This window comes from Triturus cristatus, chromosome 10 (assembly GCF_964204655.1).
Source record: "Triturus cristatus chromosome 10, aTriCri1.1, whole genome shotgun sequence".
In the NCBI taxonomy this organism is placed as follows: Eukaryota; Metazoa; Chordata; class Amphibia; order Caudata; family Salamandridae; genus Triturus; species Triturus cristatus.
In genome coordinates, this window is record NC_140593.1 from 1,201,133,490 (window position 1) to 1,201,158,901 (window position 25,412).

At 43.8% G+C, this 25,412-nt stretch overlaps 1 protein-coding gene across 2 annotated transcripts in view; it reads left to right on the forward strand.

The window, feature by feature from the left end:
- The first annotated feature begins 12,034 nt into the window (after positions 1 to 12,034).
- The window catches only part of LOC146797048 (myosin-1B-like), a 35,372-nt gene continuing 21,994 nt past the window's right edge, over positions 12,035 to 25,412 (forward strand). Inside the window, exons 1-9 of one of the 2 annotated variants that reach the window (XM_085629655.1) lie at positions 12,035 to 12,185; positions 20,199 to 20,417; positions 20,504 to 20,647; positions 22,152 to 22,308; positions 22,400 to 22,427; positions 22,530 to 22,650; positions 22,739 to 22,831; positions 22,940 to 23,003; positions 23,101 to 23,199. In XM_085629655.1, the coding sequence (XP_085485781.1) occupies positions 20,214 to 20,417; positions 20,504 to 20,647; positions 22,152 to 22,308; positions 22,400 to 22,427; positions 22,530 to 22,650; positions 22,739 to 22,831; positions 22,940 to 23,003; positions 23,101 to 23,199 (910 nt within the window). In that variant the 5' untranslated portion in view covers positions 12,035 to 12,185; positions 20,199 to 20,213. Of the gene's footprint in view, positions 12,186 to 16,264; positions 16,301 to 20,198; positions 20,418 to 20,503; positions 20,648 to 22,151; positions 22,309 to 22,399; positions 22,428 to 22,529; positions 22,651 to 22,738; positions 22,832 to 22,939; positions 23,004 to 23,100; positions 23,200 to 25,412 lie in introns of those variants that run through there. The other variant, XM_085629656.1, reaches the window with a different exon arrangement.

A 25,412-nucleotide genomic window follows, 5' to 3' on the forward strand; every position in this document is an offset into this window, starting at 1 on the left:
TACTTGCAGAATAGCGTAGAGGGAAGAAACACAATTATCAAATCGTATTTACCGCAATTTGACATTTAAGAAAGGAAGACTCATAATCTGGGAGGTTGACCTTTTATTATCGGCAAAAACATCTGAATATATAGGCACCTCAATACAAGGCACAAAAGATAAATGGGGACTAATACAAATGCTAGCCTACGAAGTATCCGCATACGACTAAAGATAAACAGGATTACAGCTTCCAAAAGCATCAAGTACCCTATGGCAATTGTGATATCGAAGTTTAAAGTCATGAATCAAATCATTACTGTCTCTACTCTATTCTAAGGTGACATCCCTACTCAACATTCCCTTTCAGGTGAGGATCGCATAAAAGGTGTCAGCAGTGAAACTTCCTAAGAAGTCTTCACCATATGAGAGCTCGATCTATAATGCCCCTTCCAGTCCCTCTCCTAAGTCTCGTCTGCTCATCCCACGGGTCTCTGTCCCTAATACAAAACCCCAAAAAGCTGTACACCCCTTCAGGCAGCTTCTTCCTTCAGTAGATTTCCATTTGGATCCTTTCATCTTCCTTTCCACGAATTCGACCTTGGGTCCCAGGCCTTTTCTGTACCAGGAGTTGCAACTTTACATTCCAATCCACTCCCTTCCTGTCTACTCCTTCTGTCTCCATTCCATTTGAACAAAGACTTATTCTAACTAACGTGCTACATGGCCTTGAACCTGCAGCCAAACGCTGAACAGAAAAACCCCTAACATCATGAGGTTTCACAATTCACTGCAATTTAAGCTTTGCTAAAATCCTGTCGTCCTAATAAAACATGGCTAAAATAAACGAAGGCCTTCACTTTACATACATGGTTAGGCCTCAAACCAAACACTCTACAATTACCAATTCTAATTATTCGTCTCATACTTAAGAGAACTACCTTCCTCATTCTTCTAACATGACTTAATGTCTCTTAATGCATGACATTATTATAACTAAGTATTACACATACACCAATACATTTCGTGATAACTGGTGGCCTTTTACTCTTCTCTCGAGGCCTGTTTACATTCTACTTTTTCTATTTCAATGAATACATTTCTATTATTCTTGGATAACATGCTTAGTTATATGTGGGTGCTGACTAACAATGAATATGGTGCACCGCTACAATTTTCGCATCAGCAACGCTCAATCAATGCCAACAATGAGAATAGCGCTGATGATACCAATGGGACTAGTGACTATGACAACATTGAGAATAGCGCTGATGATACCAATGGGACTAGTGGTCCTGACAACAATGAGAATAGCACTGATGATAACAATGGGACTAGTGCCCATGCCAACAATGAGAATAGCAATGATGATAACAATGGGACTAGTGCCCATGCCAACAATGAGAATAACAGTGATAACCATTGGACTAGTGCCGATGCCAACAATGAGAATAACACTGATAACCATTGGACTAGTGCTGATGCCAACAATGAGAATAGCACTGATGATAACAATGGGACTAGTGCCGATGCCAACAATGAGAATAGCACTGATGATAACAATGGGACTAGTGCACATGACAACAATGAGACTAGCACTGTTGATAACAATGGGACTAGTGCTGATGCCAAAATTGAGAATAGCACTGATGATAACCATGGGACTAGTGCCCATGACAACAATGAGAATAGCGCTGATGATACCCATGGGACTAGTGCCCATAACAACTATGAGAATAGCACTGATGATACCAATGGGACTGGTGTCCATGACAACAATGAGAATAGCGCTGATGATACCAATGGGATTAGTGCCGATGCCAAGAATGAGAACAGCACTGATGATAACAATGGCACTAATGCCGATGCCAACAATCAGAATAGCACTGATGATAACAATGGGACTAGTGCCGATGCCAACAATGAGAATAGCGCTGATGATACCAATGGGACTAGTGCCCATGACAACAATGAGAATAGCGCTGATACCAATGGGACTAGTGCCCATGACAATGAGAATAGCGCTGATGATACCAATGGGACTAGTGTCGATGCCAATAATGAGAATAGCCCTGATGATAACCATGTGACTAGTGCCCATGACAACAATGAGAATAGCACTGATGATACCAATGGAACTAGTGCCAATGCCAACAATGAGAATAGCACTAATGATACCAAATGGACTAGTGCCGATGCCAACAATGAGAATAGCACTGATAAGCATGGGACTAGTGCCGATGCCAACAATGAGAATAGCGCTGATGATACCAATGGGACTAGTGCCCATGACAACAATGAGAATAGCGCTGATGATACCAATGGGACTAGTGCCGATGCCAATAATGAGAATAGCCCTGATGATAACCATGGGACTAGTGCCCATGACAACAATGAGAATAGCACTGATGATACCAATGGAACTAGTGCCAATGCCAACAATGAGAATAGCACTAATGATACCAAATGGACTAGTGCCGATGCCAACAATGAGAATAGCACTGATAAGCATGGGACTAGTGCCCATGACAACAATGAGAATAGCGCTGATGATACCAATGGGACTAGTGCCCATGACAACAATGAGAATAGCGCTGATGATACCAATGGGACTAGTGCCGATGCCAACAATTAGAATAGCACTGATGATAACCATGGGACTAGTGCCCATGACAACAATGAGAATAGTGCTGATGATACCAATGGGACTAGTGCCGATGCCAACAATGAGAATAGCACTGATGATACCAATGGGACTAGTGCCTATGCCAACAATGAGAATAGCACTGATAAGCATGGGACTAGTGCCCATGACTACAATGAGAGTAGCGCTGATGATACCAATGGGACTAGTGCCGATGCCAACAATGAGAATAGCACTGATGATAACAATGGGACTAGTGCTGATGCCAACAATGAGAATAGCACTGATAACCATGGGACTAGTGATGATACCAACAATGAGAATAGCGCTGATGATACCAATGGGACTAGTGACTAAGACAACATTGAGAATAGCGCTGATGATACCAATGGGACTAGTGGTCCTGACAACAATGAGAATAGCACTGATGATAACAATGGGACTAGTGCCCATGTCAACAATGAGAATAGCAATGATGATAACAATGGGACTAGTGCCGATGCCAACAATGAGAATAACACTGATAACCATTGGACTAGTGCCGATGCCAACAATGAGAATAACACTGATAACCATTGGACTACTGCTGATGCCAACAATGAGAATAGCACTGATGATAACAATGGGACTAGTGCCGATGCCAACAATAAGAATAGCACTGATAATAACAATGGGACTAGTGCTGATGCCAAAATTGAGAATAGCACTGATGATAACCATGGGACTAGTGCCCATGACAACAATGAGAATAGCGCTGATGATACCCATGGGACTAGTGCCCATAACAACAATGAGAATAGCACTGATGATACCAATGGGACTGGTGTCCATGACAACAATGAGAATAGCGCTGATGATACCAATGGGATTAGTGCCGATGCCAACAATGAGAACAGCACTGATGATAACAATGGCACTAGTGCCGATGCGAACAATGAGAATAGCACTGATGATAACAATGGGACTAGTGCCGATGCCAACAATGAGAATAGCGCTGATGATACCAATGGGACTAGTGCCGATGCCAACAATGAGAATAGCACTGATGATAACCATGGGACTAGTGCCCATGACAACAATGAGAATAGCGCTGATGATACCAATGGGACTAGTGCCCATGACAACAATGAGAATAGCACTGATGATACCAATGGGACTAGTGCCGATGCCAACAATGAGAATAGCACTGATAAGCATGGGACTAGTGCCCATGACAACAATGAGAATAGCGCTGATGATACCAATGGGACTAGTGCTGATGCCAACAATGAGAATAGCACTGATGACACCAATGGGACTAGTGCTCCTGACATCAATGAAAATAGCACTGATGATAAAAATGGGACTAGTGCCCATGCCAACAATGAGAATAGCACTGATAACAATAGGACTAGTGCCGATGCCAACAATCAGAATAACACTGATAATCATGGGACTAGTGCCGATGCCAACAATGAGAATAGCACTGATGATAACAATGGGACTAGTGCCGATGCCAACAAAGAGAATAGCACTAATGATTACAATGGGACTAGTGCCCATGACAACAATGAGACTAGCACTGATGATAACAATGGGACTAGTGCTGATACCAACAATGAGAATAGCACTGATGATAACAATGGGACTAGTGTCGATGACAACAATGAGAATAGCACTGATAATAACAATGTGACTAGTACCCATGATAACAATGAGAATAGCACTGATGATACCAATGGGACTAGTGCTGATACCAACAATGAGAATAGCGCTGATACCAATGGGACTAGTGCCCATGACAACAATGAGAATAGCGCTGATGATACCAATTGGACTAGTGCCGATGCCAATAATGAGAATAGCACTGATGATAACAATGGGACTAGTGCTGATGCCAACAATGAGAATAGCACAGATGATACCAATGGGACTAGTGCTTATGACAACAATGAGAATTGCGCTGATGATACCAATGGGACGAGTGCCGATGCCAACAATGAGAATAGCACTGATGATAACAATTGGACTAGTGCCCTTGCCAACAATGAGAATAGCGCTGATGATACCAATGGGACTAGTGCCGATGCCAACAATGAGAATAGCGCTGATGATACCAATGGGACTAGTGCCCATGACTACAATGAGAATAGCGCTGATGATACCAATGGAACTAGTGCTGATGCCAACAATGAGAATAGCACTGATGATAACCATGGGACTAGTGCCCATGACAACAATGAGAATAGCACTGATGATACCAATGGGACTAGTGCTGATGCCAACAATGAGAATAGCACTGATGATACCAATGGGACTAGTGCCGATGCCATCATTGAGAATTGCGCTGATGATACCAAGGGGACTAGTGCCGATGCCAACAAAGAGAATAGTACTGATGATAACAATGGGACTAGTGCTGATGCCACCAATGAGAATAGCACTGATGATACCAAAGGGACTAGAGCCGATGCCAACAATTAGAAAAGCACTGATGATACCAATGGGACTATTGCTCATGACAACAATGAGAATAGCACTGATGATACCAGTGGTACTAGTGGTGATGATAACAATGAAAATAGCACTGATGATAACAATGACTATAGCTCTGATGATAACCGTGGGACTAGTGCTAAGGAGAACAGTGAGAATAGGTGATGACAACAGTGAGAATAGGTGATGACAACAATGAGACGAGTGCTGATGACAACACTAATGACAACAACGAAAATAGCGCTGATGATAACAATGATACTAGTGCCGATGACAACGAGACTAGTGCCGATGACAACAATGAGAATAGTGCTGATGATAACAGGACTAGTGCAGATGGCAAAACTGCATGATTAAGAGACTGTTACTCAGGGTCCGCACTGCTCATTCATAGGAGACACTGTCCTGGACTCACATGCCTCTCATCAGTGGGCACACTGGTCTTTAACCATATTCCTCCAACAGATTCTAGCACATTATTACAGGTTAATATGTTCCTTGTGAGGCCTCCTGACTCCTGCGATTGGGATTTAAGTTCTGCCACTATGTTGATCACAAATTCAATGCTGGAGCATTCTGCATTTGGTCACATCAGGCGCGTAGCTAGGGGGGGGCGGTGGGGGCGGTCCGCCCCAGGCGGCACTATTGTTGGGGCGGCAGCCGCGCGGCACTGGTGGCCCGTTGCGGCGGCCTTTATAATTTATTTGGGGACACTGACACTACTGTTACAGTAGTGTCAGTCAGTGTCCCCAAATAAATTATAAAGGCCGCCGCAACGGGCCACCAGTGCCGCGCCGCGCGCGCGGCCCTGTTTGAAATGCAAGCGCATGCGCACCGTCACCACCCAGCATAGGCCCGTGACGTCGCAGGACACGAGCTTTTGCAAGGTTGACAGCGATCCGGGCGGAGGTAGTGGCAGGCCGACGGAGCTGCAAGCAGAGAGGAGATACAGAACGCCGGGCGCAAGTAAGTGATGTTAGATTAAGGGTAGAGGATGTGGTCCGTCGGCCGGCCTAAACTGCCGCCTTTGGTGTTCGAGCCTCGAGGTCACCACACCGGGTGCTGGCTTCCTGGGGGCGCCGTGTTTGAGTCGAGTTTTATTATGCTTTTGAAGCACCTGCTGCAGCATTTCTTCTCCCCACCCCCGCAATTACCAGGCCTCACATAAATGTCAAGATAACTCGTGTGATTAATTACCTTCCTGGCGAGAGATCCGCATTTTGTATAGTTGAGGTTTTGATTTAGGTGAAGTTAGTGCAGATGGTTAGTATTCCTGCTGCAAAGAACGTGTACCAAGTAGATTACAGAGTACGTATGATGTAAACAGATCAGCAGGTTACTGCTTTCAAAAGAGACATCCTTTTGTTACTTGCAATTTATAACTTAAAGTCCTAATATATAGTATAGTGAGCTATTAACTTTCATCCTGGAACTGCATACAGACTGCAAAGTATACATTATTAGAACATTAATTAATGTTGCAAAAAGGGTTAATTTGGCTTGAAATCGATTCTTATTATTAAAGAAAACTCCCAACTATGCGGTTTCATTTTCGCCTCGGAGTTTGTGCTTTTCCACACCAAGCACTCTTAAACTATACTGCCTATCATTATGGATGACATGTGACTCCTACACTTTTAGTCCTTTGGCTTATGTAACATTTCCTACACACTGATCTACACGCGTATGATTGATTGTCTCTGTGTAATGTGTGTGTGATGTAAAGTGCTCGGACACCCTACACTGGTATGAGTGGCGCTATAACTAATTCAGTGCATCTGAGAGAGTGTGGTTATGGAGACTTGGTCACTGTTAAAGGGTGCTAGCGAGAGATACCTGTGGTGGTGGAGGTGGTCATTGGGGGGGGGCGCCAACAAACATTGTCGCACAGGGCGCCACCAGCACTTAAGCCGGCCCTGGCTCTAATACCTTCGGGTCGAGTTTGCGCTATATAAATATGCAAAAAAAAAAAATGTCAAAGTACACAAGTTTTGTGAGTTCTGCTATAAGCACAGTTGCTCCAATGTGCTTCCGTGTTCACACTCCACTGAGTGGGGGTGAAGGAAGGTGTGTTTGTGATATGTTTATAGCTTCTTTAGTTTCTTGAATTAAACTTGCCATGGGTTTATGGTGAGCCTGTGTGTCAGTGTTGAGCTGTGATATCTAGCAACCATATGCATGACGTTACAAATTCTGCAGTAAACATGTGGTAGGTGCATAACATCTTGAAATAGTTTTTCACGTGTGATGCACTGGACAGTCCATGAACTGATTGGCTACAGACCGCCACTGTTTCACAGCCTAGCTAATGCATGCAGTAGATGACCCGAGGCCTGGTGATTGCGTGCGAGTGAGCAGGTGATTGTGTGCGAGCAGGTGATTGCTTGGAAGTGAGATCACAGAGAGCCATCACTGGGTCAGATCTGTGGAAGTTCTGCATGCTTTCACAGATACACAGCACCAAGTGACAATGGCTGTCTCTTCAAAGCACCAGCCATAGTCTGTGCCTACCTGCTCCACAGGGTTGTATGTGATTTCATAGAAAAACGGTTAAATGCCACATAAACTGACTGTTGGAAACTTTCGGGATGAATTGCATTTACCATTTCATAGAAACCGATGAATAGATTTAGCATGCTTATTGTTTAAGGTGTAAATCAAACCCTTCAGGATGTCATGATTGCAAAAAAAATCACAATATCAACACTTTTGTAAAAATGCCTCGCATTTTACAAAAGTGCCTGTGAAATTTTGATAGCAGTTGTCTAGGCGCATCCAGGTCTGTGTCCACTAAGGTTATGAACCTTTTGAAATGCGTAAGGGATCTGATGAAGGGCTTTATTCCCGGATGTCTGTGAGTAGAGCGATACCAGTAGTAGCAAGCTACCACTGTCCAATGATTAAGCCGTGGACATTTTGAAACACACATGCGTAAAAGCACACATAACTTACTTCATATCCGGACTTCTTTTAAGTGGTTATTTTTCTCCAGACCTTGGTTCTGCCATGCCTACATTCGGGTCTGGGAGGCAGCTGAAGACGTGTGTTACAGGGACGTGTGTTACACAGCCTTGGCGTTCCATACTAGACACGTTATTATGATTTTACTGTTTTTGCGGACTTTTAACACTGTTGGTTACCATGAAAGTAATGTGAAAACAAAATTGCAGAAAAATGTAATGTTTCTTGTTTCTTCTGATTATTCACGGAGTCCCTGGATAGGGTTGAACATATTCCCATGGCCCCTACAGCTGTGTTTAAGGATTGTGATGACAATGTGTCTCCACTCCCTATATTTTAGCTTTGGGCCCCCTGGGTAGGCTGTGCACCATGTGTGTGCTGAGGCTGCTCTTAAGGAGAGATGCACTATTACAAGCTGGCTTTGGGTCCCAGGGAGTTGGTTGCTGCTGCTTAGAAGTAATGACAGGGCGTGATCCCTGGTTGTTGCCATTGGGCCACCAGAGAGGGCTTTGTATCTGGTCTGTGTTGGCAAGGTTGTGGAGCTGACTGACCCCTTTGTGCTGCGTTTAGTTCTAAGGGCACACAGTGAGTCATTACCTGTGAATAATTAATTTGCTGTTTTTGAAAGATAAAGAATTACAGGCTTCGACTAGGCCTGGGCGAAGCACTACGCTACGCTCGCGTAGTTTGCGAAGTTCGCGCTACTTCGCGCTACGCGAACTGCACGTAGCACAGTGCGAACACGCGTAGCGTAGTGTTGCGAAGTGCTGCGGTCATTTTTTGCTTGCTCGCGGTCCTCAACGTCAAGTTGGCGACCGCGAGCAAGCAAAATGACATCCTGGCGAGACTTTTTCCTTGTTCGCGATCGCGAGCATGGAAAATAAACCTCCCGGCGAGATTCCCAACGCGAGAAGGTCAGGTTTCTCATTGCGAGGGGTCGCGTATGCTCGCGACCGCTCGCGATGAGAAACTACCAGTTTGCGTTGAGAAAGCTGCAGCTCGAGGAAAAATCTACTCGAGCAGCAGAAAACTACAGCTCGCACTGTGCAAGATGCCATTTTCAATGATTGCACAGTGCCGGTTGCTTGTCCGCACTGTGCAATCATTGAAAACAACATCTTGCACAGTGCGAACATGTTACTTCGCAGTTCGCGAAGTGCTACGCGTAGCTCGCGTAGTGCGAACTTCACTTTGCGTAGCTTCGCGAAGTGCTACTTCGCGAACTACGCCCACCCTTAGCTTCGACACTGTTAAGTTGGCTCTGGGTCCTTAGAGCACATCACGTTTGTGCACGTCCCCACTGCTTTAATGGGGGGGACCATGATATTTGGTCATTTATTGTCAGCTGTAAATGACGGATCCCCGAACAGTGTCATGTATGTGCATGTTTACATTGTGCTGAGGTGATAACCAGGTAATCGTTCACGCAGCTTTCTGATAGATGTCGTACGTGATTTTTCTGAGTCCCCAGATAGATCATGCAGTCTGTGTGTCCTCCTTTGTACTGCCGGTCACTGGTGTATTCAACTGTGTAGCCTTGGACCGTGTCATGTATGTGCATGTAACTTGCATGATCGAGGTAACTATTAGCGGCGATGCTACGTGTCTCTCGGACCTCTTTCAAGTGCGTGCTGTCCTTTCTCCTCCCCCCCCCCCCCGCACCGGGGCGGCAATCTGAGGGATAGCCCCGGGCGCCACAAGCTCTAGCTACGCCACTGGGTCACATGAAGCCATCTCGTGCTTTACCTGTACTTGTTTGTTTTTGTGAGTAACGTTAAAAGAGCCAGTATGCGCTGTGGAAAGGGCTTTTCGGTAACAACAAGCATTTGCAATGCAATAGGTCTCGCATTTACGCAAGTTTGACCTATTGGCATTGTAAATGACTGTGGCTTTTATTTATGTTTCAAAAACCAAAACATAAATAAAAGGCAATGACATTTACAATAAAAATAGCTCAAACTTTCGCAAATGCGAGACCTATTGCATTGCAAATGCTTATTTATGCTATCAGGAGATTTGGGGGAAAATCCAGCGCACAAATTTGGCCATAAACATACATATATGGCTGAAAACACTGCATTTACAACTGCCAGGCATTCATAAAGAGGATCCTGAAAGGCATAAATGATTTTACTACCGGGTGTTTCTTGAACACAAAAATGCAGCAGCGGTGGGGGGAGTCTTCCTAACGAGGAAAACAATGAATAAAAAAAAAAGTGGTTTTGCACATTAGGCTCCATTTCCCCTATGCCTAAACCTACACTATGTAGGGTTACGCATTAAGGCATTAGGAACCCGAGAAACATGTCACGTAACAATTCCTGCAGTATTACTGGAAAGCTACGACATACATTACATGTTTGTGAATTCGAAAAAAGTAGTAAACCTGTACGCTGCTGGGAGTACTTTGACAGGTGCAGATTTCCTACTTTCCTCGTGAATTTCCACCTTTATAGAATGGTCTATGTGGCGACAGTTCCGTTATCAATCATTGAAAGTAAACAGCACTCATGATTGTGTTATTCAATATAACGGACTGCATTGCCGACAAGTGAGACCCTTGCACCACCTTGCGGCAGAATTACAAATTGCAGCTTAGCAGGTAAAACATTTGGCGCTGGACATTGCACATTCAGTGCATCCCGAGAGTTTCAAGGGTGTTTTTTTACGCATGGACAGTTGTAATAGAAAGATCTGTACGGAGCAAATTAAACACCACATGGCACCGCCAGCATTTGGAGCGGATTCAGACTATCTAACACAAGATGAAGCCGTATGCATACACCGCCTGCTCTGCATAGCTTTTTGGGGCAATGTATCCTCTTCCCGAGGATTATCTGCAACCCCATATATATTAATCTATTACATAAATAACTAAAAGATTACAAAACGCAATTCATAGGTTTCTAGTCGTAAAATGTTGCTAAAACTGGGGTTAGCAAGATGTGCCAGGTTGGCAGCCCCATAAGAAACGTATTAAAGCTGAAGTTTGTGTGGCACAAAGCACGAAGCCGAGAGGATAGCTATCATGGCGCCACTGAGGTTGGTCAACTGCACCCTAAAACATACCACATGCACGCAGGCACATATGACTCAACGAGAAACCTACTTTTAAACTTTCAAAGAAATGAAAGATACTCCACAAATAATGAGTGAATCACAACGATTGAACAGTGTATGGAGAGTATGAGAGGTTCATTAATACTTGTTAAATAACAGCTCTAGATCCAAGTGTGTGTGGCTGTGTAATATTTAGGGAAATGTGTGCTCGTCATTTAAAATGAACTGTCACTACGTAACTAACAGCGAGGCGCGCTCAAGTATGGCAGCTATTTTTAGTATTCTCTGCACACACAGTAGCATTCGGTTTCAGACCCTTATACACTTTCTGTAACGTGCTTTGCTTCCCTTAAGAGGAGAGGCACCCATGCTGAATAAGCAGACGTGTGCCTATATAAGCAGGGCTGCCTTATGCTTCGATGTCAGGTTGTGGTAAGTATACTCTGTTGAGTAGCATGGTCTATGTGTTCCATTTTATACCAATATAAGTATCTGTCGCTGATGGACTATACGTGTCTCTATTTTATATTATCGTTGAGACGAATAAAACTCAACACCCTGTAAAGATCTGAATTTTCAGTAACTATTGCAGCTATATTTAATCTAAATAAACCTACTTTTTTGTGAAAGTTACACAATGATTACTTGAGTGCTGGATTTTATCAGTGAGAAAAATCTTAACACATTTTTAGTTTTAGTGAGTGCTATGTTCGTTATCTATCTATCTATCTATCTATCTATCTATCTATCTATCTATCTATCTATCTATCTATCTATCTATCTATCTATCTCTTTATCCACCCATTTATCTAAGTATTTACATACTGGATTTCTATCTATCTATCTATGGAATTTATCAATATCAAGAATCTTAACCTTTCGATTTTATTGCGTGCATAAATAAATGTCTATCTACTACCTTTTTATCTATATCTATCTATATAGCTATATATCTATAGATACATAGATATTAATTTGGAAGCAAGGAAACAGGTTTAAGCATCTCTCAAATTGTGCTTCTCTCTACAGTTGCCAGAAGAGAGCTGTATTTCCCTGGGTGTCCAAGGTAAGGACTGAGTTTCTTTCTTACTCAAACGAGACACTATAAGCAACAAGTCAACTCTCCCCCTCTAGCCTCCTTAAAAGGATTTAGCAATTACCACTAGTCATTTTTCTTTCAATAAGCTTAAAGAATATATTTAGAGTTCCTTCTCTATAAAAGAACGTGTAAATCTTTTCCGTCTCCCAATGACACGGGACGGGTGGCTCTATGAAATCACACAGCAGACTCAGTGGGTGATTCTTAGGGTAACTCAGCCCCTGCTAATGGTAGTACCAGGTCAAAGATGCTTGCAGGACTGATGAACCAAGCGTCTCTACCAGCACAATCATGCTACGGTATGTGACACAACGTGTGATCGCATGTGTCACTTCACTGAGACAGGATCGCCAGGGGCCAAGTAGAGTACCATGTATCTCCCTTCCGGATGGGACACATTCCGCACAAACTCCTAGGGTAAAATTATAATTTTCGCAGAAGTTCTAAATGCCGTTGTGTAACGTCTAAATAAATCAGTTATCTAAACTGCTCACTAGGTCGCCTTTCTATTACCGTTCCTCTCACGTATGCACTTCCTCTCTGAAACCTCCTAAGCTTTTGCCTACTACAAGTACATATGTTAACCGTAGACTTTGATCGAAATACATTTCTTGAGCACGTAGTACATCTCCTGGCTCAATCTAAGGAACCTTCCCATCATAGGATTTTATAACCAGAGTAAGGTGTCAAGAGAAGGCTTCCTAAAAATAAGTGTCATTGCATTTCTCTGCACCTAAACCAATAGAATTCAAGGAGTCGGATATTTATGAGCTTCTACGGAGAGGAAAAGTGAGACAGTACTGAAGTTAAAATTGATAAGTATCATATGTTAGAAGATTAGAATGATGACAGCTCCACTGAAGAGAGTGGAGCAGCGGCGAACTATAACCACGGGTACAGGCCGGCAGCTGACAACTTGTTATTGCCCTAATCCACCTCCGGGATAAGTGGGTTATGTAAACGCCAAGCTTTTCCAGTACCCCACCCCAGGGGTGAAAGTGTCACTGAAGAGGGAGAGGGGGGGGGGGGATGTCAACAGCTCCTGTCTGTCCCTCGACTCTACAAAACAAAGAAAAGCAGTTTCGCAGATTCCAAGGAGAATCAGGGGCTGACTGCTGGCAACTCTCTCAGTTCCCACTAAAAATCTATAATACAATATTTATTCTAACAAGTACACTCACCAGCACAAGCACCACCCAAAGAGAAATGATGACATTCCGAAATGTCTTTCTTCTAGGACACATATTCGTGAGCTCTTAATGTTAGGCGAGTGATGGCAGTGTCAGTAACCAATGTCTTCATCAAAAGCACATGGGGCAGCAGCTGCTTGCCAGATGTTTTAATGTCCTTAGTGTTTTCTGAGGCTGAGCACCCAGCTTCATGGACCAGAGGAGATGCAGGCTAAAGTAACTCACTTTGTAAGAACACCGAAGTACTACCATTGCTCAAACGTGTAGGGTATAAAGAATACTTTACATCGGAATGAAAGGTTTCACTAGGGGTGGGCGTCACTCGTGTAATTCTGTGTAGCGTAATCAAGTAGAATTACCAACAAATTCTGCGACATTACACAGAATCACGCGGGATGAATAATTCTGCATTTAGCGCTATTTTCTTAGCATAAAAATGCCCTTTCACGTCCAAAATGGAGGCGGGGATTTATTTTGCATTAAAAAACAGCCGTAAATGCAACAGACCATGAATAACAAGGGCAAGCAGCCACTCGCTCTCACTAAATGTGCACTTGGGGTAGAATTTCCCCCCAACTTACTCCCGGCCTTTAGCACTAATTTCTCAGAGCAAAATGCACCCTTGTGTGCAAATTGGACATGATGGGGCATTTTGAGCTACGAAAACAGTGCTAATTGCTCCAGCTAAATGTGCTTTTGTGGTAGAATTCTCCCCACCCCCAAATACTCTTAATTACGCAAGCGGGCATAACTTCATTAATATCGGTAATTACGCGTGAATGAGCCATCCGGAATCATCCAAATTAGTCTGATTACTCTGGCATAGTTAAAACTACTCCCAGGCCTAGCTCTCACCCAAGAATTATGTTGTAAATGTAGTGGGAAATATTTAATTTGTTATTTGGGAGCATCTTCCAGTAATAACAATGGTCACACTTTCATAAGATTTTAAGGATACCTTTCTGTTGGGGGCAGATAGGGGAATAAAAACAAATTCCCTACATCCTACTGCAATTTGAAAAATATTTCGTTTGGTGCCTCCTAGAGAACAAGTCCAAGCAGCCAGGGCTGCCCAGCAGTGAAGTAACTAAGCCAAGTGCGTAAGTGCAACAGGCATGACTACAAGTACTTTGAAAAGACTGATGTAGAGGTGACTTAGGACGCTGCCCACCACCCTCAAGGCTATGATAGTAGACTTACAAACCATGATAATCATGACGAGAAACGATGTTCATTTGCTTTCATCGACTGTCTGTAAACGCAGCAGTAAACTACAGGATGAAAATACTAGAGTCAAGTCAAGTCAAATGATCTTTATTCGGATATATTAAAAAACATCCATAAAAGTACATGTAAATCACAACAATCATCCCTATAAAACAATAAAAACAAGCATTGTTAGCCTCTAACATGTGCAAGGGAACAACCATTGGTGCAAATATGCAATGTGCAAATAATGCAGAAATAGTACAAACTTATCAGGCCGTATTCATTGTTGCTCAAGATCGGACAGCGAATTGAAAGAAACGACTAACTCTGAAAATACTAGAGAGCCAGAGAAGGCCCAGCGCTGAGTGAATCTGAGCAGCCGAGTATAACATGCAGCGAGAGGTGCCCGAATACTATTGTTGTGTATCTACTGGAAGAAGAGGAAGGAGACCTCCAAGGAGGGAAACATTGCCAAGTAAGAGGTGGAGTTGGAGAGGGCCTCCTAGCGTGGGACTATGCACCTCATTAACTGACTGGTCCATTAATCTGAACAATCGAATCACTAGGTCCGTGTCTCAAACACTTCCGGCTGCATGCTCTCCGAGCGCAGGGCAGACGAGCAGTATACACATGAAGAGGAGCAGTCGTACTCAGTGGAGGCTAGCATTCCAAAGAGTTGAACTGAGGATCACATAGAAACGCACTTCACCACACACAGAGCACAGAGTGGAAACTTAACCAAAGATAAAGGAAACTCAGCGTATGAACATTAGCAATCTCGTGGCCTCAAGGGTTTACAACCTATCAATGCCAGAAAGAAATGAAAGTGGGTAATGGCTAAAAGAGGGGAAGGGAGAATAAAGTGCACATTGATATGCAATAAGCTAAAGGAAATAAGGACGTTTCAAACTTCAAAGAAGTGCAGAAACGGGCGACACGATTTTAAGGGCACAAGCCTGATCACCCTCTGCATTAATCCCCGTATTCAGACTGTTCTAAATGTGACCGTTCATGCAACAGAGGGGAATGCTGTCAATTCTCCATGACTATATCACGATAATGTATTTACATTTATTTTGCTGTTGTGTTTGGTGCAAACTTCAACCATTAGGATTGCAGAGAGTTTCTCTTCGTAGCATGTGGTCAGATATAATACAGCTAGTGTAGACAATAAATAGGATACAGAGGTTTAAAAATTGAAACATGCATGTCCAAGGTGTATATGGCTAATATATAGGGAGTAAGAGGCCATTATGGCCGTTAATTGATGATGATTAGGAGCACTAAAGGAGAAAAGTTAATAATTACTGGTAGTCCCGAGAGTTAACTACTATATAGTAACAGAGGAAAATGCTGTATCATTCAGTGCATGAGTTTGGAGGACTGGCCGTGTCATAGCCATTTTTTAAAGTTCCAGCCATGCTGCAGAGCAGCCACAGATCTACTCTGCATCACAAAAACATTTCCAGAGCCAGTAACTCGTGTATGCGTGAGTTATTGGCTTTGCCACTGCTTGCTTGCTATTGTTACTGTTTTCACGTGTGATTTTAAGCCACGCTGCACCCACTTCACACAGGAGTCCTTTCATTTCCCAGTTGTACTTCGGACTTTGTGAATCAGGCACCATGCTTGCAGTTGGGCTTCCAACCATACCACCTGGTAAAATCCAACTCTTTCACAGAGGTAGGTCCCGAAAGGGCTACAAGATACAACATGACACTGCAGGACTCTTGGCTGCAGATCCGTTTTACTGTCCGCAGTAACATAACCAACACGTGAAACCATACACTGTAAAGCCTGCAGCTCCGGCACCTAACGACCACAGGGCGAGCAGGTCACCGGGCCAGAACTGGGTCCATTCACTGTAGCGCCTGCAGCTCCGGCACCTAACGACCACAGGGCGAGAAGGTCACTGGGCCAGAACTGGGTCCATTCACTGTAGCGCCTGCAGCTCCGGCGCCTAAAGACCACAGAGTGAGCAGGTCACCGGGCCAGAACTGGGTTAATTCACTCACGTGCCTACAGCTCCGGTGCCTAAACACCACAGGGCGAGCAGGTCACCGGGCCAGAACTGGGTTAATTCACTGTAGTGCCTACAGCTCCGGTGCCTAAAGACCACAGGGCGAGCAGGTCACCGGGCCAGAACTGGGCCCATTCACTGTAGCGTCTGCAGGTCTGGTGCCTAAACACCACAGGGCGAGCAGGTCACCGGGCCAGAACTGGGGCCATTCACTGTAGCGCCTGCAGCTCCGGTGCCTAAACACCACAGGGCGAGCAGGTCACCGGGCCAGAACTGGGGCCATTCACTGTAGCGCCTGCAGCTCCGGCGCCTAAAGACCACAGGGCGAGCAGGTCATCGGGCCAGAACTGGGTCCATGCACTGTAGCGCCTGCAGGTCTGGTGCCTAAAGACCACAGGGTCAGCAGGTAATCGGGCCAGAACTGGGTCCATTCACTGTAGTGCCTGCAGCTCTGGCGCCTAAAGACCACAGGGCGAGCAGGTCACCGGGCCAGAACTGGGTCCATTCACCTTAGCGCCTGCAGCTCCGACGCCTAAAGACCACTGGGCGAGCAGGTCACTGGGCCAGAACTGGGTCCATTCACTGTAGCGCCTGCAGCTCCGGCACCTAACGAACACAGGGCGAGCAGGTCACCAGGCCAGAACTGGGTCTATTCACTGTAGCACCTGCAGCTCCGGTGCCTAAAGACCACAGGGCGAGCAGGTCACCGGGCCAGAACTGGGGCCATTCACTGTAGCACCTGTAGCTCCGGCGCCTAAAGACCACAGGACGAGCAGGTCACCGGGCCAGAACTGGGTTCATTTACTGTAGCACCTGCGGCTTCGGCGCCTAAAGACCACATGGCGAGCAGGTCACCGGGCCAGAACTGGATCCATTCACTGTAGCGCCTGCAGCTCCGGCGCCTAAAGACCACAGGGCGAGCAGGTCACCGGGCCAGAACTGGGTCCATGCACTGTAGCGCCTGCAGCTCCGGCGCCTAAAGACCACTGGGCGAGCAGGTCACTGGGCCAGAACTGGGTCCATTCACTGTAGCGCCTGCAGCTCCGGCGCCTAAAGACCACAGGGCGAGCAGGTCACCGGGCTAGAACTGGATCCATTCACTGTAGCGCCTGCAGCTCCGGTGCCTAAACACCACAGGGCGAGCAGGTCATCGGGCCAGAACTGGGTCCATTCACTGTAGCACCTGTAGCTCCGGCGCCTAAAGACCACAGGACGAGCAAGAAGAAACACGGGGACCTAGCTACGTAGTGAAAGGCAGCCGTTCCTGGCCTGTACCCGGGCCGCTTCCACCATGGATCCGCGGAGCATTAGAGTGGAGCCTGCTGCACTGATACCGATGCCCACATAACGATGGCTTCCCAAGGCATCACCCTTCCCCGTCCCCTGCTCTTCACCGGCACACAGTGCACTTTAGTAACACATGAACATACCATAAAGGGAGAATTATATACCGACATCGCTTGGGTTGAAGATTCAGGCTTGCAGGAGTTGGAAAAGGAGACAGTTTGAAGCCCAGGACTCACCTGTAAACATTCAGCAGGGATAACAGACCTACAGGGCCATTGTATTCCGTCCCTGGCAAATAACTGAATACACAGTTGTCTTGCTTATCTCAAATTAACAGTGGCAAGGCATGTATACCCACTGCCTTGGCCCTAACAAAGGTGTGGAGAGAAATAAAATGAATATTTCACGTCTTCTGAAAAAATCGTAATATCTAGAGTGCTGCGCTGAAGTACTGTACATTGAGTTAATTGGTTGAGCAAAAGGTATACAGTTAAACATTTTCAGATGTCTTTCTAGGTAACGAGCTGACTCTCAGAGAACTACGTCACATGAACTCACCTCACAAAAATATATTTTATTTAAATAACCACTGTGCACAGACTTAGGCCAAAAAGACCACTTAGAATAAAGCCTCTGATACAACCTACATGTTACATATCTAACCAATTAGGACTAAAGCCAGAAGCCTATGACTGGTGGATGACAAATAAAACATGCTTTATGCATAGTAACATACTTGTGTTAGCCTGTCGTATTCTACCAATGGCCAAACAAATGGATCACTCTTGAGAATGGTGTGTCCTATTTGCCAACTTAGAAGCTTGGTACCAGGGCAAACAGGTACAAAACTTCAGATGTCTAGCTCTCCCTCCTTAATATTTCTCTTCCGTATGCCTTTTTTCATATGCCCCCCAAAAAGGGCATGTATATCCAGGTATACAGCATAAAACTTAAACTGGTTCATTGAGGTCCATGCATTTGAGCAACCTCAGAGTAATTTAGAAACAAACACTGGCACAGAAAATAGGTCTGGGTTTAATGTGCTAATTCATGTACTATTAGCATATTGGCGCAAGACACCCCAGAGGGAGCCACAGACACTGACAGAAAAGGCCATTGTTGTAAATGAGTCTCTCAGGAAGTTCAATGCATGCACTGGAGTGGAGGTGGAAGGATACATCCAAATAGCCAATAGCTTTAGGTGAATAGTCCACTGGGCAGAGACAAGACATGATTGGCAAAGTCTCGAGGCAACAGCTGAATGAGGCTGGTCAAAAAACCTAATGGTTGAAGGGGCAGGCCCAGAGCCTGGTCTATGCATATTCTTAGCAACAGGTCTGTATGACAGTTGCATTTAAAAAAACAGAAACAAAGCCCCATGCTGCAAAAGAATTAAAGCTCACACACATGCCTACTTGTTGGCTAAGACGTTGTTAGCATGGGTTCTCTGTGATTGCAAATTCATAGGCGCCTTCAGATTAACAAGTCAAAACGTTGTAGCTAGGACACTGCCAGAATATAGGCTCTTTCAAGCTGCCAAGTTTAGGAATATTGACAACTGCAAAACCCTTAAAAACTGAACGTACTCCCCCATAAAAAGCCCTAGCCATGTACACATTGCATCCTATTCCATGCATGACTGCCTCAACTCCAGTTTCACGAAGGTTCTGATGTCTACATACAAAACTAACAGGGCACTCTCAGTTGGGATTGGAGAGTAAATGTAATGGGGAGGGAGAAATGGATTACATGAAGGGGTGGTAATGTGATCTCTTTCCATTGTCCAGACCTTTGCAGGTTCAAATGATATTAGTAGATTCACAAGTAACGTGGGATGAGAAGATGACAACATATAGTGCAATGCCAGATTATGACTGAATTTGTATTGAAGAACAGCTTGTCCACACTGTGCATCCACTCTGCATCAGACTTCTAGAGACCAACACTTACAAATGGCATGAGAAGCACCAAGGGGGCGCATACAGATCTTGATATCTCAAAAGCTGCATATGCTGCCTAAGCACTGGTGAACTGAGCAGTCACATGATATCAGATGGGTACCCTTGGATGTTGTGGCTGTGAGGCCGCATTACAGGGACCAGGGAGCTGTGACTAGGACACAGTAGATTTGCAAAAGGGCTTTATATCATGCTGAAAAAGTAAACATTCGAATTATTGAATGACTTCACCCAAGTTCAGTAACACTCTAAGATTTTTCTACAGTTACAAAAAAACATTGTTTCGATATAAAAACATGTTTTGCTATCTTTCCAGTAACCGTCTGCAGCCATGGCTTCGGATGCAGAAATGGCCGTGTTTGGGGAGGCCGCACAATTCCTGCGGAAGTCTGAAAAGGAAAGACTTGAAGCCCAAAACAAGCCATTTGATGCCAAGAATACCTGCTACGTAGATGACGAAAAAGAGCTTTACGTCAAAGGTACTATCACAGCCCGAGAGAATGGCAAAGTCACTGTCAAGACTGACGACGGAAGGGTAAGAAAAATAAGTGGAATAGATTTCAGCCACACAGATTCTGCCAGTCTCTTGGATTAACTCTTCCTCCTTCTCTTTTACTACAGACTGTGACTGTCAAAGACACTCAAGTCTACCCTCAGAATCCGCCCAAGTACGACAAGATTGAAGACATGGTCATAATGACCCATCTGAATGAAGCCTCCGTGCTGTATAACCTCGCTGAGCGGTACGCAGCCTGGATGATCTACGTAAGTACGACAGAAATGAGGAACCAATTAATTTCGCTGTGGCAAGTCATGCTTCAGAATTTACATTAAGATTGGATGGCCCTTAACAAGTGCCTGAATTTAATCACCCACCTGCTCTTACTGTCTTCGGGAGGAGGAACATAATTCACCAAAAGCCTTCAGAAACGCCAAGAAGTGCTGTGTGCAGGGTGGACACCTCACTAGCCTGACTTATGCACTTCTTTACAATTTATCGACTTCTTCATTTAGAGTTTGGGGAACAAGGTACTACACCACAAACTCTTGCTTTCGAAAAACAAGTTTGTTGGGCAGCTGCATGAAACATGCCAACTGCTCATCAAACTTACACTGCCTTCAAAATGAGCACCTAGGTGCGTTATCCCTTATATACAGGCTAGGTACAACTAAATGTATCAAAAATAGTATGAATACTCCAAACAATCCCTTTTACCATTCCCTTCATTTCTCTCTACATCCATTGTATTCCCCCACTACAACCACCCAATGATGCTTGACACTACTTGCCCCTGCTCTTTCATGCTGCAATTCCTTTCACTCCAAAACCTGTTTGCTGAGTTACAGATGGGGAGATCCATCTCCCAGGTGGGGAAACATTCCTTCATGGAATTCCTACTCTTTCCAATAAGCAGTATCTGATATTATCAGAGGCTGGGAATCAAGGGCATACCTGGTGATAACCCCAACACTTTTTTGAAGAAGTGTATGCCCTATTGCTAAGGCTCGTATGAAAGAAGGCTGTGGACTGCCTTCAATGTTGCATGCTTTCAAAGTCATTCTCTGGCAGCATTGCAGAGCCAAATCCAATTTCTTTTTGAAATCATCAATGAATTACTATCAAAATGTTATTTCCGATAGAGTATATCCGTGCCCTGACATCTGGATTATCTGATATATAAGCAATGGAAATCAAAATGGACAGAGTCATGTTGTGGCAAGAACACAATGATATGGTCCTATTGTACGTTGTTGTATTTAAGATTGTCTGGATGAAATGAACATATGAAATCACAGGGCACTGTAAAAGTAAAAGATGCTAGGATGAACATATTAGCATGGCAATGTAGTCTTCAAATCTTTGAGCTGTGATGAGCTTTAAAAGAAACAGACAGCAGATGAGTAAAGTGCACTAGTGAAAAGTAAGTGGATGTAAAGGTTTCAAGATTCAACAATGGAGAGTAGGTGTGACAATAAGTGACAGTTTGAAAGCAGTCTATGTATCTAAGTAGTCATGATCAACGGTGACTAATTCCAAAACATACAGCATTAATAGACTCACATACATAATTCTGTACTTATCTAAGAACAACTAAAAGAAGAAATAGAACGCACAACAACTATCAATAACAGGACACGGATCTGACAAGGTTCAGTTTAAAACCTCTACAAAGGTTGGAATTTAGCTTCTCTTATTTAGTTATGTATTTACTGCTGTATTCACAAAAATCAATGCACTCAGTCTGATAATATTCCGCTTTCCTTTCAGACCTACTCAGGTCTCTTCTGTGCCACAGTAAACCCCTACAAGTGGTTGCCAGTGTACAACGCTGAGGTGGTCGCAGCCTACAGAGGCAAGAAGCGCCAGGAAGCCCCACCTCACATCTTCTCCATCTCTGATAACGCCTATCAGTTCATGTTGACAGGTAAAACCTCCGTTTTTTTATCCACACTCCAATTATAATGGTTAGTCCAAGTACATGTGTAATCTCCTTTCTTGAAATAATCTTTCAACAGATCGTGAAAACCAGTCTGTCCTGATTACGTGAGTACAAAACATATTCCTGAAACATCAAACAGCATAAAGTTCATGACACATTTCGCCTCACTGAGGCATACTGACACACACTGCTGATTCTCTCTACAGCGGAGAATCTGGTGCAGGAAAGACTGTGAACACCAAGCGCGTCATCCAGTACTTTGCAACAATTGCTGTTGGTGGTGGTGACAAGAAAAAGGAGGCCCCTGCCATGGCCAATAAAATGCAGGTTTGTTTATTCAGTTTTTCACCTTAAAATGCTTCTAATAAATAATCTGTCAGACAAATTCATTCCTATTGCCTATTGCTTGTTACAGGGAACTCTGGAAGATCAAATCATCCAGGCTAACCCGCTGCTGGAAGCCTTCGGTAATGCCAAGACCGTGAGGAACGACAACTCATCTCGTTTCGTAAGTCTTCTGAGCGCATGAGTTTCTGTGCAGTACTTTGGTGCGTAATTTACATTATTAGCTGCCAATGCAACATCAAGGTGACAAGAGCACTTGTTTACTCTCTAGGGTAAATTTATCAGAATCCATTTCGGAACCACAGGAAAACTGGCTTCTGCTGATATCGAAACATGTAAGAACAGCCATTAAAGCATTTAAATACAATACTGAGTTTGAAGTAATTAAATAAATATCTTGCACTTACATATTAATGTTGTTCTTTGTTATAGATTTGCTGGAAAAGTCCAGAGTCACATTCCAGCTCTCTGCTGAGAGGAGCTACCACATCTTCTACCAGATCATGACCAACAAGAAGCCAGAGCTTGTCGGTAAGTATCACCAATCTTTAGTTATTTTCAGTTATCTTCTCAGCATGGACCCAATGGTTTAAAAACAACCCTAAAAGAAAACAAGACCATCGAAATTCAGATAAAAACGATGTTGAGAGTATATTTTGGCATTTGCAAGAAGGATTCTAGTGATTATGATGCTAAGAATGTTGAATTTTCTGATAAAATATTCTGTCCCTCTAGACGTTTGGACTGTATGACCAATGTAAGCGATGGTTTGTGGGTGACTAAATCACAGTACTTAGCAAGGCGTTAGGCAACCGCAGTACACACAAACAACAATATGTCCGGAAATGACATTTAAAGAGTGATAATGATAGAAGTTATATGCACGCTGTTTGATCAACTCTTATTTTGCTAATACTGTTTTCATTCTGAAATGACACTGAATATAGCTTGTATCTGTTTAATGCACCCCTGATTCTCCCCGGGTAAAGATATACATGAGGGTGCTGGTACTTGGAAAATAATCTATCAAGTGTGACAAACAGCCAAATAAGGATTCACAATTTGTCTATTATCAACTGCAGTATCACTCTTGGTATGTAAAAGCCTAAAGAAAAGTCCAAAAAGAACTAGAATGACATCAGTGATAAAGAAATGGCCAGGGATGGAACTCCCTGACAGTGATACACCTAAGAACCTAGCAAAAGAGAGGGGTAAAATACAACGTTTAAACCCCAAATTATTTTGTTGTGAGAATCTTCTTTATCAGACTCCAACAATAAAGGTGGATTTGAAATTCAGTATTTAATTATAAAATCGTGCAGTTTCTGAGTAAGGTTACTAGATGAAGCCTTGTTATCAGGGCTGCTGGAATACTGTACTGGACATTATTCTGGTATTTGTACTCCGGATTCACTTCAATTGAACTAACTGGACTAAACTTCGAGGTTACAGTGGCTTGTAAATGGAAAGACTGGTATGATTAGCGTCTTTGTGATGACTTGGAGCCACCTGGCAACCAATAGTCTGAAGGTCCTACCTAAAGCAATTGATAGAACAGAGATGATTCTTCCTGGAGGAGAAATGGCCCATCTATGGTGAGTCTTTAGGAAATGCTCTAACCACTGAAGGGCAAAGAAAGTAAGGGGTTCCATATATGTCACACCTCCCATTGCTAGTTGGGCTCCATGGGTGCTAGCCAGTCTTGGGCCCAAATACTGCACACATCCCCGTTGGAAAGTGAGAGTTAATTGGGGGAGCTGAGTTATTACATGTGGGGGCCATTCCAGGCACGGAACCTTCCTGAGATCCATTCAAGGCACAACAAACCTTGTTAATCCTGGCTCTTTATTGTTCAGAAAAGCCAGAATAGGTCGCTTTGGCAGGGTGCAGTTGACCCCAGGCCCAAATAGTACAGCAACACACATGTGGAGAATTCACGTAAGTTTAAACCCACATTTTTGATGTCTCCATGGTGCGTTTCTGGGCATTTCTGTCTGGGCAAAAGGTCCACCCTGTGGGGTACTGAATACTGCTTTTTATTGTTAAACTAGAAACCAAACAATATATTTCAAATCTTGTATAAAATGTTTAATATCATAGCTCTAAACCTCATACACACAAAAACACATTACATAGCCTGATAATTATTCTTAGTATCTTGAACTTTAAATAAAAGGGCCCCATATAGACGCTAATAGAGGCTGCCCCTGGAATCCATTGTCAAGTATATAGTAGCCTCAAGGTCAGAAGTGGTTTTTAAATATTGCCAACCCCAGCACCACATTGGGGTTCGTGAGTTATCCAATGCTTAATTGAGCCATTACAAATGCAGACATACAAAGCTCGACATATTGAGAGGTTTTAATTTCATCTGTTCCAAACATAATGGTTGGAGTTGTTAAAACAATGTCATAATGTGTAATTCTGACCATCTTCTGAATCACAGACTCCAAAATCTATTTCAAAGCCTTACAACTGAAAAATATAGAAACGTCCTGATCCTTCAAGCCCATCTCTTGGACATTTACAGTTGTTCCAACATTTGCATTTAACACTTCTAAGAGCTTTCTGAAAGCATCTTGTAGAACTAGAGAAAGAGGAACAGGTTACTGGCAGTGCTAACACCGAAGATCAAATAAAGGAATTTCAAACTGCGATTCAAAATTGGAACACAGATTTGTGACTTCCAAAACCATTCCACCTTCCAAGAAAAAGCAAACGCTTGTTTTGCCTTGCATTGCAAA